General features: G+C 50.7%; 1 protein-coding gene across 1 annotated transcript; it reads right to left on the bottom strand.

Moving 5' to 3' along the window:
- Positions 1-784: 784 nt before the first annotated feature.
- On the bottom strand, positions 785-3,796 carry LOC100193364 (26S protease regulatory subunit 4 homolog). Its single transcript, NM_001309877.1, has 5 exons — positions 3,660-3,796; positions 2,766-3,011; positions 2,192-2,578; positions 1,961-2,101; positions 785-1,020 (listed from the first exon to the last, which is right to left on the bottom strand). The coding sequence occupies exons 1-5, from the start codon at positions 3,669-3,671 to the stop codon at positions 937-939; spliced, it is 870 nt and encodes a 289-aa protein (NP_001296806.1). The 5' UTR covers positions 3,672-3,796; the 3' UTR covers positions 785-936.
- Positions 3,797-13,674: the final 9,878 nt, after the last annotated feature.

The following is a 13,674-nucleotide window of genomic DNA, read 5'->3' on the forward strand; positions in this document are numbered from 1 at the left end:
TTTGCTCATTAAGCTTGCTAATAGATACTAATTGTTAGCCAAGACTCAAAACATATACCGGCAAACAATTAGACAAATTGTTTGCTCATTAAGCTTGCTAATAGATACTAATTGTTAGCCAAGGCTCAAAACATACACCGGCAAACAATTAGACGGGAGGATCTAAACATGGTCTAAGAGCTTCTCCAAGAGACTAGTTAAATGGTTCGCTAAATCAAATTTTGGCTATTCAATAGCAAAATAACTCTTCGACAGACTATTTATTTGATTCGCCAAACTATCTGACTCTCAAAATTAGCTCTCTCACTAGCTAAATTTGGCTAGCCATCTAACTAGCAAAATTAGATAGATAGTCTATTGTAGTAAGCTGCTATAAATAAAGTGTAATATTTATAAAAAGATAAATATATAGTTAAATAGAGAGTCAAAAATAAAAAGTCTTTTGAAGATGGAGATGCTCTAAGCTGGTTTAACTCAGCCGTACTTTAGAGAGACACATGGTACATGTGCTGCATGTCGTTAGTACTTGATAAAATTTTAGATTTTGTACCATTCATACATATAGTTTTCCTTTTTAGTTATTTCTCAACATTTTCCTTTTTTTTTTTTGCTTCACAACAAACTACATATATATAGAGATGCGAATTTCCTCTAATATCCAATTTTTTCATTCAAATAAGTTGCAATTTCGTGTACGCAATAGTCACCATGCGATCAAGCTGCCAACACGTCACACGGATGCTGAACGGATGCATATTTTTAGCGCAAGGGAAATTTTTACTTTGAGACAATGAAAGGATAATTAATTAATACAAGGTTCTCCTGACCACTTAGCACAGTATGCAACAAGTATTGTGGTAACATATCTCCCATGATGAAGAGATGTGCTAGTACACACACAATCGGGTAACTTGTTCGGCATGATGAATAGATTGGCTACATGTAGAGACCATCCGGAACACCTTCCTTCTTCTTGTACATCACCTTCTCCTTTGCCTTCTTGAAATCTGCATGGGTCACCTGGGTGTACCCAAAACAAAAACATCAGCAAATCTCAGAACCTAATCAGATCGAAGTGCTATATTCCAAGTAGACAAGACAGTTATGCTATGCAAATGGATATGGAGAAAGCCAAGAAATGTTCCATTGAATAGATAATAGCATCCACATGGGTGCTGCTATTAGCAAGCTCATGAAGAGTGCATTTATCTGATAAGCTTCTTAAAATAATGAGACACTTTTGAGTCTTGACAAAATGAACTGACGAGTACGAGAATCATATTCCTGGTGATCATGTGGAATCGATGGTTTACATCAATTTTGCAATGTAGCACAAAACATGCCTCTCCTATATGGTGAGACAAATGGCCTGTTTGGATCCATTAGCTGCTAATAGTTAGCTAGCTAATATTAGCCGTTATTAGCTAGTTTGGTTCAACTAGTGAAATATAGTTGTTAGTTTGGTATTCAGATAACAATTAGCTGGACCTGTTTGGATCCAAGGAGCTAATTATTAGCAACTAACCATTAGCTCTATGCATTAGGACAAACAAGTGATAATGGTCTACAAGCTCATGCAGTGATTCTGTGGGTTTCATTGTCTTCTCTCTATCAGTTGCTTATAGTTGTTAGTTTTATTTTGATCCATAGCGCCCTTCTCTAGTCTTTTCTTTTCTTGTTGAAACTGGGTACGGTATCTTTCTTATATGCATCATGCATCTAGTAGAATTTGAAACTCCCATATGCCTAAAAAATATGAAGACACTGCAAATTGTAACAAACAGCTACATCTTCAGAACCCAAGCAAACTGCTACCAGTTAGATTACGGATTGGTTTGAAGTTAAATGCACCCAAATATAATTCCTATCCAATAGCAAAATAGTTGAGTTATTTGAACAGTTATATTCACCCAGAAAATTCTGAATCTATTTTTAGCAAAAGATAAAAGTTCACGTCTACCTTCATTCTGCGTTCTCTTAAGGCAAGCAATCCAGCCTCTGTGCAGATTGCCTTAATATCAGCACCCGAAAACTCGTCTTTGGTCATAACAAACTCTTCCAAGTTCACATCATCAGCTAATGTCATTTTCGATGTGTGTATCTGCACAAGTTTACAACCTTCTATAATAAGAACAAAGGGTATTAAGAACATTGTTAATGCAAATATTATCATTTACAGACGTCACAGTACCTGGAAGATGCGTCGTCTAGTTTTAATATCTGGTAGAGGAAATTCAATCTTCCGGTCTATACGGCCTGGCCGAAGCAAGGCTGGATCAAGACTTTCAATGCGGTTTGTTGCTAGAATGACTTTAACATCTCCACGTGAGTCAAAACCATCTAGCTGATTCAGCAGCTCCAACATAGTTCTTTGAATCTCACGCTCCCCTCCTGAATGAGCATCATACCTCTTCGTTCCAACTGCGTCAATCTCATCAATGAAGACTATTGAGGGAGAAAGTTCATCAGCCACCCTAAACAATTCTCTGACTAGCTTGGGACCATCCCCAAGGTACTTTTGAATAAGTTCACTACCGACAACACGCAAGAAAGTCGCAGATGTTGAATTGGCAACAGCCTGCAGAAACAGTTTCAAGTAGTCACTGCCCAAGTACATGCTATTTGAAAACTGGAGAGTAGAAAAAAATAATGCATAATTCAGATAAACATAGACAAAGGCAAATATCATTGAGGATCGAAGCCTGACCCAATAACACTAAGCAATATTACAGATATCTTGTATGCTTGCAAGCCTGAGCACTGACCTTGGCGAGTAGAGTTTTTCCAGTTCCAGGTTCGCCATATAATATGACTCCCTTGGGTGGCCTGATCCCAATGTCTTCATACAACTCAGGATGAGTCAAGGGAAGCTCAACAGCCTCTTTAATTTCTTGAATCTGGGAATCTAGTCCACCAATGTCAGCATAAGATTCCAAAGGTGCTTTCTCAACTTTCATCACAGATACCATAGGATCAACTTCATCTTGCAATATACCAACTACAGAAAGAACCTGAAGAGTAAACATTTGACTGTTTGAGTGAGAAAACAAGCTGGCTTGCTATCCCCTACCAGTTGTAAACGGTCCACTAATGCATGTGCAATGCAACAAAAGATTATTGAGCCCAACAGAGTATGTAGGGTAGGGAATGCCTACAAAGGACATTAAAATGAATACATATATAATTGTGAACATGAAAAGCAATATGGCCTTCTGTAGAGCAGTCAGACATCGCACACAATATCAATCCTAAGATAAAATCATTATTAGAGTAACTGACACAACCATGTCAGTGTTGCAGGAGTAAGTAGACAACCACCAGTCCACCACACCAACGACTACAGGGAAGACATGAATCTGAACAATCATGATATCCTAGTTAACCCTTAGTTCCTCCAAATCACCTTTGACGAACAATACGGTACAGACCACTAATCCCCAGGGCCATAGTATGCTGATAAATAAATCTAACTTTCGTGAATTTGTCTGGTTTATGTGTGAATGAAATATCCAGCCGAACAACAAAGCACAGAGATTACTGAACATCCTTCATTAGTAGGGTCTACACATCCAACGACTAGATCGGAGGGAGATATTTAGATCGAGGATGCTAGATCCGCTCCGGGTAGTAGCGCGGGTCCCTGGCAAGTAGAAACAAACCTTATTGTGCATGAGGATGGAGCATCCCGGCTCGAGCTGGTCCTTGTCGACAAAGGAGAGGATGCTGACATAGTACTCGGGTCCGACAGAGGAGGAGACGATGGCGTGGCTCTCGTCGATAATCTCCTCGAGGGATCCGACGCTCATGGGGGTGCCGCGGAGGTCGTCGACCTTGGATCGGTCCTCCTCGGCCTTGTCTTCCTGGGGACGGAGGCGTTCCTGCGCGGCGACGAACTCCTCCTCCATGAGGAGGTAGTCCTTGACCCGCTCGAGCTTGAGGAGGCGGAGTCGGCACTTGGAGAGCGGCGCGACGTTGGGGAGGCGCGCGGCCGCCTCGGCGCCCTTCTGCTTGCGCTGCTTGCGGCCGACGCGGGAGGGCGCGGCCGGCGGCTCAAACTTCTTGTCCTTCTTGTCGCCGCCGTCCCCGGGCTTGCGGTCGCCAGCGCCGCCCTGCTTGCCCATCCCTCCCGGAGTGCCCTGCCCCATGGTCGCCCTCGGCCGCCGCCCGCCGACGAAGTGCTTGCTTTGGATTTGGGTTTGGGGGAACAGCGATGCGAGGTTGGGAGGGACTCCTTTTTCCTCCGACTTCAACTTCCCCAGCAAGATGAAGGGACTGGACAAGGCAAACTAGGAGCAAAGGGGCGGTCCTCGACATGGGCCGTCATGTTGATGGGTCGAGATTTCTCGCGGCCCATCGTACTATTACTATTCCTATTCCTATTTCTATATATTAAATTAGGGATTCCTATATATTAAACCTGGGATTATAGCTTGAAAGCTAGCATGGTCACGTGGGCCGGCCCTGAGCCCACGCAACAGAGGCGACCGCTGGGGCCTAAAGTAATAGGAGCTTAATATTTAGTATCTATATCATAATGTAATACACTAGTTTACACTTTACAAAACTCATCCACCAAATAATGCTCATAATCTTTACTAAATCCATCAAATAAATTACATACATACTTAACACAACATCAAAATCAACGGTTCAGATCGTTGAATAACATCGTCTCTCTTGCGCACTCAAATCTAATAGACAATATTATTTGGATCATCATTTAGCCCTCCCGTCCTCACATCCATACCGCCGTCAACCCTCCCCTCGTGCCACCATCGTTCACTCCACTCTTCCCCTTCTTAGGAAACGTAGCGTTAGCATGTGCTATATACTAGTAATAAAATAGTATAGTTAGCTAACAAGCCGGTAGGGCTGGACACACGGACGCCCGACGCACACGGACCACGCGACACGTGTTACCCACTGTCTAGTCATGACACTCACGTCGTCGCGCGTGTATGTAACCATACCCTCCACGTGATCGTCGTTCGCCATCTCGCCAATCCAGCCCTCTAGGATTCCAGCTCCAACGGCGCCACTGCTCAGCCTCCAGAGCACGCACGGTCGAGCAATCAGGATTCATGTTATTATATGGTCGTCGTTCTTATTTCTCAACTTGTGAAGTGCTAATCTGCACCGATATATATTATCTAATGTCTTAGATATTTTTAAAACCAATTTCAATATACATTATCATTTATATATGAAGTACTAATTTGCTCCGCTGCATACCATATAATTTTCTAGAGAGTCCAGTATGATCAGTTCACTTGGGGACCCTCAAAATCATAGGACCGGGCCTTCACGTCATTCAAAAATCTTTGTCGTTAGATTGTTTTTCCTTTCCTATCATATATATATATATATATATATATATATATATATATATATATATATATATATATATATATATATATATATATATATATATATATATATATAAATATATAAAACCATGAAGTGTAGCTCGGAAACTAGCATGGCCACGTCATTCCAAAAATCTTTCTCGTTCGATTGTTTTAAAGCAAATCTTGTCATCATATATATATATATAGTGCAGGTATAACGGGAGCCCTGTGCTTCCAATAGTTAAAGAAAGCTCAGGTCGATTATCCCTGCAACCTGGTTCAACCCAGCGCACCGACTGTACCAGGCTGTCGGTTGCACCACTCGCGCCCACGTCTGTGCGCATAAAAAAAGAATGCATGCATGAGTCAAATATGTCCCCTCGCATACACATAAATTTAAGAAAGATATGTGTGGCGGTTTCTATTTTTAAATGCTTTATTTCCTTCATAAATTTAGGATCGCTACAACAGCCATGCAACTAGACTCGTAAGGACCATTTTATGATATATACTGCTACTAAATATGCTATCCTGTGTAAATAATTATGCAATTCGGTATACTGCGTAAAAATCTGTTACCAGCTGCATGCACACGAATTTATGATGAAAATAATGTGCAATGAAAGGAAATGAATTGCATGCATAGAAACAAAAAATCATATTTAATATTTTATTTTCTTCATAAATATAGGATCCCTCTAACAGCCATGCAGCTAAACACATTAGATCTAGTTTATGATATATATTGATACAAATTATACTACATGGTGTAGCTATTTATGCAATTCGTTACACTGCGTAAAAAATCTGGCATGTTGTTCACTGGTGGACGCATCTCCGGGTTGGAGCGTAATAACCTTAAGTTTTGAGCATAAAATCCTTAAATTATAAGCGTAAATACCAAACCAATGTGAAAGGTTGATTGCTCTAGTAGGTTGTTATTACGATCCTATTTTTATGGCAGATCCGAAAAACATGGCAGCCACATGCATGCGGTTATACAGATCCAAAAATTATGGTAAAATGCATGCATGAGTCAAACACGTTCTCTTGCATGCGCGTAAATTTAGGAAAGATATGTGTGGCGGTTTCTATTTTAAATGCTTTATTTCTTCCATAAATTTAGGATCGCTGCAACAGCCATGCAGCTAGACTTGTAATGACCATTTTATGATATATACTGATATTAAATATGCCACACTGTGTAGATAATTATGCAATTCGGTATACTGCGTAAAAATCTGTTACCAATTGCATGCACACGAATTTATGATAGAAAGAATATGCAATGAAAGGAAATGAATTGCATGCATAGAAACAAAAAATCGCATTTAATGTTTTATTTTCTTCGTAAATATAGGATCCCTCCAACAGCCATGCAGCTAAACGCTTTAGAACTAGTTTATGATATATATTGATACAAATTGTACTACACAGTGTAGGTATTTATGTAATTCGTTACGCTGCATAAAAAATCTGGCATTTGTTCACTGGTGGACGCATTTCCGGTGGAGCGTAAAAACCTTAAGTTTTGAGCATAAAATCCCTCAATTATAAGCGTAAATACCGAGTCAATGTGAGAGGTTGATAGCTCTAGTAGGTTGTTATTACTATCTTATTTTTATGACAGATCCGAAAACATGGCAGTCGCATGCATGCAGTTTTTATTTTTATACAGATCCAAAAATTATGGCAAAAATTATGGGAGTTTCCATTGCATGTGCGCAAATTATGAACATCAATAATAAAGGAATTGCCTTTCCAATGTGCATGCAGTAAACTGATATACGAACTCCGTGTTTAAACATAAAATCGTACAGTTTTTGGCGTAAATAATACATGTGGTAGCCATAAAACACAATAATCGAAAAGAAAACTGCGCCGAATTGGAGAATGTCACGCGTGATCATTGTTGTGCGCATCTCGGGCCTTACGTGACGCCGCTCGCTCGAACATCACGCCTCATACGTCACCGTCGCTACTCGCACGTCGACGGGCGTCGCTTGCTCGCCGGCCTTGGAAGTGCCGCCTCCTCGGGACCTCAGGGACGCCGCCGCTTGCCCGCACAAGGGCTCCGCTATCGCTCGCCCTCTGGATCGGAGAGCCACCGCCACCGATCTGGGAATCGCCGCCACTACTCCAGACAAGGAACCTCCGCCACCGCGCATCGAGGTCATGGAGTTACGGCCACCGGCTGCGGGTCCACCGTCGCGCACGCTCTGGGGCAACCGCTGTCGTCACACGCGGCGTCGCTAATGAATCGGGGTGGAGCGTAAAAAACTGAACCCTAGCACTCCGGGTCCTATTTTATAGACGTCCGGATGCGGTCCGGCTCGACCGGATTGCACCGTCCGACCTGGGCTTCCTCTAGTTATTGGAAGCCCAGGGCTCCTAATATATAAACTATATATATATATATACACACTAACCGGTTATTCGTGATTTGCTATGGTTTTTATATATACCATATAAATAGGTAGTAAGATATTTATTCAAATATAATTATTGTTTATTTCTAAACACTAAGGTATGTGTGGTCTGCTGATTAGCCCTAAATTTTCGAAGTTGTGGGTGTGGATTCGAGTGCTCGCTCTGCACTTTTTTCGTGGTGTGGTAGCTGCGTGGGTGAGGTCGGGTGCTGAGCAAGCGCAATAGCTGGCTGTGTGGGCGCTGGGATCCACATGATAGTAGCTGAGAGAGGAGCGGGAGAACCAGTCAGAGAACATGGGACGGGCTTTGAGTGTCAGCGTGTCCACAGGGCAGTAGCTGAGAGAGACGGGAAAACCAGTCGGAGCGTGTGGGGCAGACCTAGAGTGTCAGCGCGGAGGGTGAAGCTATGGTAGCACCAGTGCCCATATTAGGTTCAAATATAATTATTGTTTATTTATAAACACTAAAGTATGTGTGGTCTAGTGGTTACCCCAAATGTTGGAGAAAGGGTGTGTGGGTTAGAGTGCTCACTTTGCACTATTGTCGGGGACCATAATTAGGGGTACCCTCAAGGGTCCTAATTCTCAGCTGGTAACCCCCATCAGCATAAAGCTGCAAAGGCCTGATGGGTGCGATTAAGTCAGGGATCAGTCCATTCGAGGGACTCGATCACGCATCGCCTGAGCCTAGCCTCGGACAAGGGCAGCCGACCCCGGAGGATCTCCATCTCGCACGAGGCCCCCCTCCAGCGGCGAACATATTTTCGGCTCGCCTGAGGCCCTGTCTTCGCCAAGAAGCAACCCTGACCAAATCACCGCACCGACCGACCAAATCGCAGGAGCATTTAATGCAAAGGTGGCCTGACACCTTTATCCTGACGCGTGCCCCCCAGCCGACAGAGCCGAAGTGACCGCCGTCACTTCACCGCTCCACTGACCGGCCTGACAGAAAGACAGCGCCGCCTGCGCCGCTCCGACTGTGGTGCCACTTGACAGAGTGAGGCTGACAGGCAGTCAGGCCCGGCCGCAGGCACCATAGGAAGCTCCGCTTCGCCCGACCCAGGGCTCGGACTCGGGCTAAGCCCCGGAAGACGGCGAACTCTGCTCTGCCCGACCCAGGGCTCGGACTCGGGCTAAGCCCCGGAAGACGGCGAACTCCGCTCCGCCCGACCCAGGGCTCGGACTCGGGCTAAGCCCCGGAAGACGGCGAACTCCACTCCGCCCGACCCAGGGCTCGGACTCGGGCTAAGCCCCGGAAGACGGTGAACTCCGCTCTGTCCGACCCAGGGCTCGGACTCGGGCTAAGTCCCGGAAGACGACGAACTCCGCTCCGCCCGACCCAGGGCTTGGACTCGGGCTCAGCCCCAGAAGACGACGAACTCCGCTTCGCCCGACCCCAGGGCTCGGACTCCGCCCTGGCCTCAGCCGACGGTCTCCGCCTCGCCCGAACCAGGGGCTCGGACTCGACCTCGGCCACGGAAGACAGACTCGACCTCGGCTTCGAAGGAGCTTCCACATCGCCCAACCTAGGGCGCAGACCGGCCACGTCAACAGGAGGCGTCATCATCACCCTACCCCGAGCTGACTCGGGCCACGGGAAACAAGACCGGCGTCCCATCTGGCTCGCTCCACTAGATAGGCAATGATGGCGCCCCGCACACTCGGTGACGACGGCGGCTCTCAGCCCCCTTACGGAAGCAAGAGGACGTCAGCAGGGACTCAACAGCTCCGACAGCTGTCCCTCCGCCAGGCTCCAGCACTCCTCCGACGGCCACGACATCACACCAGCTGGGTGCCAAAATCTCTCCGGCTGCCAAGACAGCATGTACTTAGGGCGCTAGCTCTCCTCCGCTAGACACGTAGCACTCTGCTATACCCCCCATTGTACACCTGGATCCTCTCCTTACGCCTATAAAAGGAAGGACCAGGGCCCTCTTAGAGAGGGTTGGCCGCGCAGGGACGAGGACGAGACAGGCGCTCGCGTGAGGCCGCTCGCTCCCTCTCCCGCGTGGACGCTTGTAACCCCCTACTGCAAGCGCACCCGACCTGGGCGCGGGACGAACACGAAGGCCGCGGGATTTCCACCTCTCTCACGCCCATCTCCGGCCACCTCACTTCCCCCCTTCGCGCTCGGCCTCGCGTCGACCCATCTGGGCTGGGGCACGCGGCGACATTCACTCGTCGGCTTAGGGACCCCCCGGTCTCGAAACGCCGACAGTTGGCGCGCCAGGTAGGGGCCTGCTGCGTGTTGACGAACAGCTTCCCGTCAAGCTCCAGATGGGCGGTCTCCAGCAACCTCTCCGACCCAGGACGGTGCTCCGTTTCGGGAGCCTTGAGTTCATGTCCCTCGACGGCGGCTACGACATGATACTCCTTCCACCGCCGGGCGGCAGCAACAATGGCGGCCGACAGCCCGCCCGCCGGTGGCGGAATCGACGACGTCTTCCCCGCGTGGTGGAAGAACAACATTCGAGCTCGCCCCGTCCTCTCCCCCGCCAACGGGGGAGGAGGCGGGGCAACCAAGGCCAAGCGGGAGGCAGCGCCCCGTCGACTGTCGAGCGAGTCGACGGCCCCAGCGCCCCAACGAGGGGCGCGTCGGGCATCGACCTCGCGTTTGAGACGAAGGCGAGCGCCGTCTCCCTGCGACACGCCAATCCCGAGCAAGCGGACGACGCCAGCATGCTCGCGAAAGGCTTGTTGGACGTCACCCTCGGACCTGAGACGACGGTGTAGTCGGTCCCCGACGTGACTTCATCACCGCCCGTCGACCAAGAGGTACCGACCGATTCCCATCCCGCGTCTTTCGGATTCAGCCTTGACCCGCCTAGCGGCTTCACTTTGGCGGGCGCTCTCGTAGAGGCGAGTCCAAACCCTCTGGGGTTTCGTATGCGGTCGCCTTGGGACCGGCTGACGGACGTCTCGACCTATGGGCCCTCTGGGTCCGAGGAAGACGACGAGCCCAACTTCTGTTGGGATTTCTCCGGACTTGGCAACCCCAGTGCCATGCGGGACTTCATGACCGCATGCGACTACTGCCTTTCCGACTGTTCCGACGGTAGCCATAGCCTCGGCAACGAGGACTGCGGCCCAAGCCGCGAATGTTTCCATGTCGATCTAGGGGGTCCCTCCGAAGGCAACCATCTCGGCATGCCGGAGGACGGTGATCTCCCTAGGCCGGTGCCTCGCGTTGACATCCCACGGGAGCTAGCTGTGGTCCCCGTTCAGGCAGGGGGCCATGACCCACAGCTCGAGCAAATCCGCGGGGTGCAGGCCAGGCTCGACGAGGGAGCCGGAGCGCTTGAGCCAATCCGCCGGGACGTCGGGCAGGCATGGGTGGCCCAACCTCCCGCCGGAGAATACGTCATCTACCCCAGGGCTTCCAGCACCGCGTCGCCGACGACGTCAGGGTCAGGCCGCCACCCGCATCTAGTGGGGTCGGCCAGAACCTGGCTGCAGCAGCAATGCTCCTCCGCGCGATGCTGGAGCCATCAACCACCGAGGGGCGGCGAATCCAGGGAGAGCTCAAGAATCTCCTGGAAGGCGCTGCGGTCCGACGGGCCGGGAGCTCCACCTCCCGAAGGCAGGGGTACCCCTCAGAACCTCATGCCGCGACTTCCCGATTCATGCGGGAAGCCTCGGTCTACACCGGGCGCACGCGCAACACCGCGCCTGCGGCCCCGGGTCGCCTCGGCAATGAGCACCATCACCGCGACCATCGGGCCCACCTCGACGAGAGGATGCGCCGAGGCTACCACCCCAGGCGTGGGGGACGCTACGACAGCGGGGAGGATCGGAGTCCCTCGCCCGAGCCACCTGGTCCGCAGGCCTTCAGCCGGGCCATACGACAGGCACCGTTCCCGACCCGGTTCCGACCCCCGACTACTATCACAAAGTACTCGGGGGAGACGAGACCGGAACTGTGGCTCGCGGACTACCGTCTGGCCTGCCAACTGGGTGGAACGGACGATGACAACCTCATCATCCGCAACCTCCCCCTGTTTCTCTCCGACACCGCCCGCGCCTGGTTGGAGCACCTGCCTCTGGGGCAGATCTCCAACTGGGACGACCTAGTCCAAGCTTTCGCCGACAATTTCCAGGGCACGTACGTGCGCCCCGGAAATTCCTGGGACCTCCGAAGCTGCCAACAGCAGCCGGGAGAGTCTCTCTGGGACTACATCCGGCGATTCTCGAAGCAGCGCACCGAGCTGCCCAACATCACCGACTCAGATGTCATCGGCGCGTTCCTCGCTGGCACCACCTGTCGCGACCTGGTGAGCAAGCTGGGTCGCAAGACCCCCACCAGGGCGAGCGAGCTGATGGACATCGCCACCAAGTTCGCCTCCGGCCAGGAGGCGATCGAGGCTATCTTCCGGAAGGACAAGCAGCCCCAGGGCCGCCCATCGGAAGATGCCCCTGAGGCGTCAACTCAGCGCGGCGCCAAGAAGAAGGGCAAGAAGAAGTCGCAAGCGAAACGCGACGCCGCCGACGCGGACCTTGTCGCTGCCGCCGAGTACAAGAACCCTCGGAAACCCTCCGAAGGTGCCAACCTCTTCGACAAGATGCTCAAGTAGCCGTGCCCCTATCACCAGGGGCCCGTCAAGCACACCCTTGAGGAGTGCGTCATGCTTCGGCGCCACTTCCACAGGGCCGGGCCACCCGCGGAGGGTGGCAGGGCCCACGACAACGACAAGAAGGAAGATCACCAGGTAGGAGAGTTCCCCAAGGTCCGCGACTGCTTCATGATCTACGGTGGGCAAGCGGCGAATGCCTCGGCTCGGCACCGCAAGCAAGAGCGCCGAGAGGTCTGTTCGGTGAAGGTGGCGGCGCCAGTCTACCTAGACTGGTCCGACAAGCCCATCACCTTCGACCAAGCCGACCATCCCGACCATGTGCCGAGCCTAGGGAAATACCCGCTCATCGTCGACCCCGTCATCGGCGACGTCAGGCTCACCAAGGTCCTCATGGACGGAGGCAGCAACCTCAACATCATCTACGCTGAGACCCTCGGGCTCCTGCGTGTCGATCTGTCCTCCGTCCGGGCAGGCGCTGCGCCTTTCCATGGGATCATTCCCGGGAAGCGCGTCCAGCCCCTCGAACAGCTCGACCTTCCCGTCTGCTTCGGAACACCCTCAAACTTCCGAAAGGAGACCCTGACGTTCGAGGTGGTCGGGTTCCGAGGAACCTACCACGCGGTACTGGGAAGACCATGCTACGCGAAGTTCATGGTCGTCCCAAACTACACCTACCTGAAGCTCAAGATGTCGGGCCCCAAAAGGGTCATCACCGTCGGCCCCACGTACAAACACGCGTTCGAATGCGACGTGGAGTACGCCGAGGCCCTCGCCGAGTCCGAGGCCCTCATCGCCGACCTGGAGAGCCTCTCTAAGGAGGTGCCAGGTGTGAAGCGTCATGCCGACAACTTTGAGCCAGCGGAGACGGTTAAGGCCGTCCCCCTCGACCCCAGTGGCGACGCCTCCAAGAAGATCCGGATCGGCTCCGGGCTCGATCCCAAATAGGAAGCAGTGCTCGTCGACTTTCTCCGCGCGAACGCCGACGTCTTCGCGTGGAGTCCCTTGGACATGCCCGACATACCGAGGGATGTCGCCGAGCACTCGCTGGACATCCGAGCCGGAGCCCGACCCGTCAAGCAGCCTCTCCGCCGATTCGACGAGGAGAAGCGCAGAGCCATAGGCGAGGGGATCCACAAGCTAATGGCGGCAGGGTTCATCAAAGAGGTATTCCATCCCGAATGGCTTGCCAACCCTATGCTTGTGAGAAAGAAAGGGGGGGAAATGGCGGATGTGTGTAGACTACACTGGTCTGAACAAAGCATGTCCGAAGGTTCCCTACCCTCTGCCTCGCATCGATCAAATCGTGGATTCCACTGCTGGGTGCGA

The sequence above is a fragment of the Zea mays genome, chromosome 2, assembly GCF_902167145.1.
Source record: "Zea mays cultivar B73 chromosome 2, Zm-B73-REFERENCE-NAM-5.0, whole genome shotgun sequence".
Classification (NCBI taxonomy): domain Eukaryota; kingdom Viridiplantae; phylum Streptophyta; class Magnoliopsida; order Poales; family Poaceae; genus Zea; species Zea mays.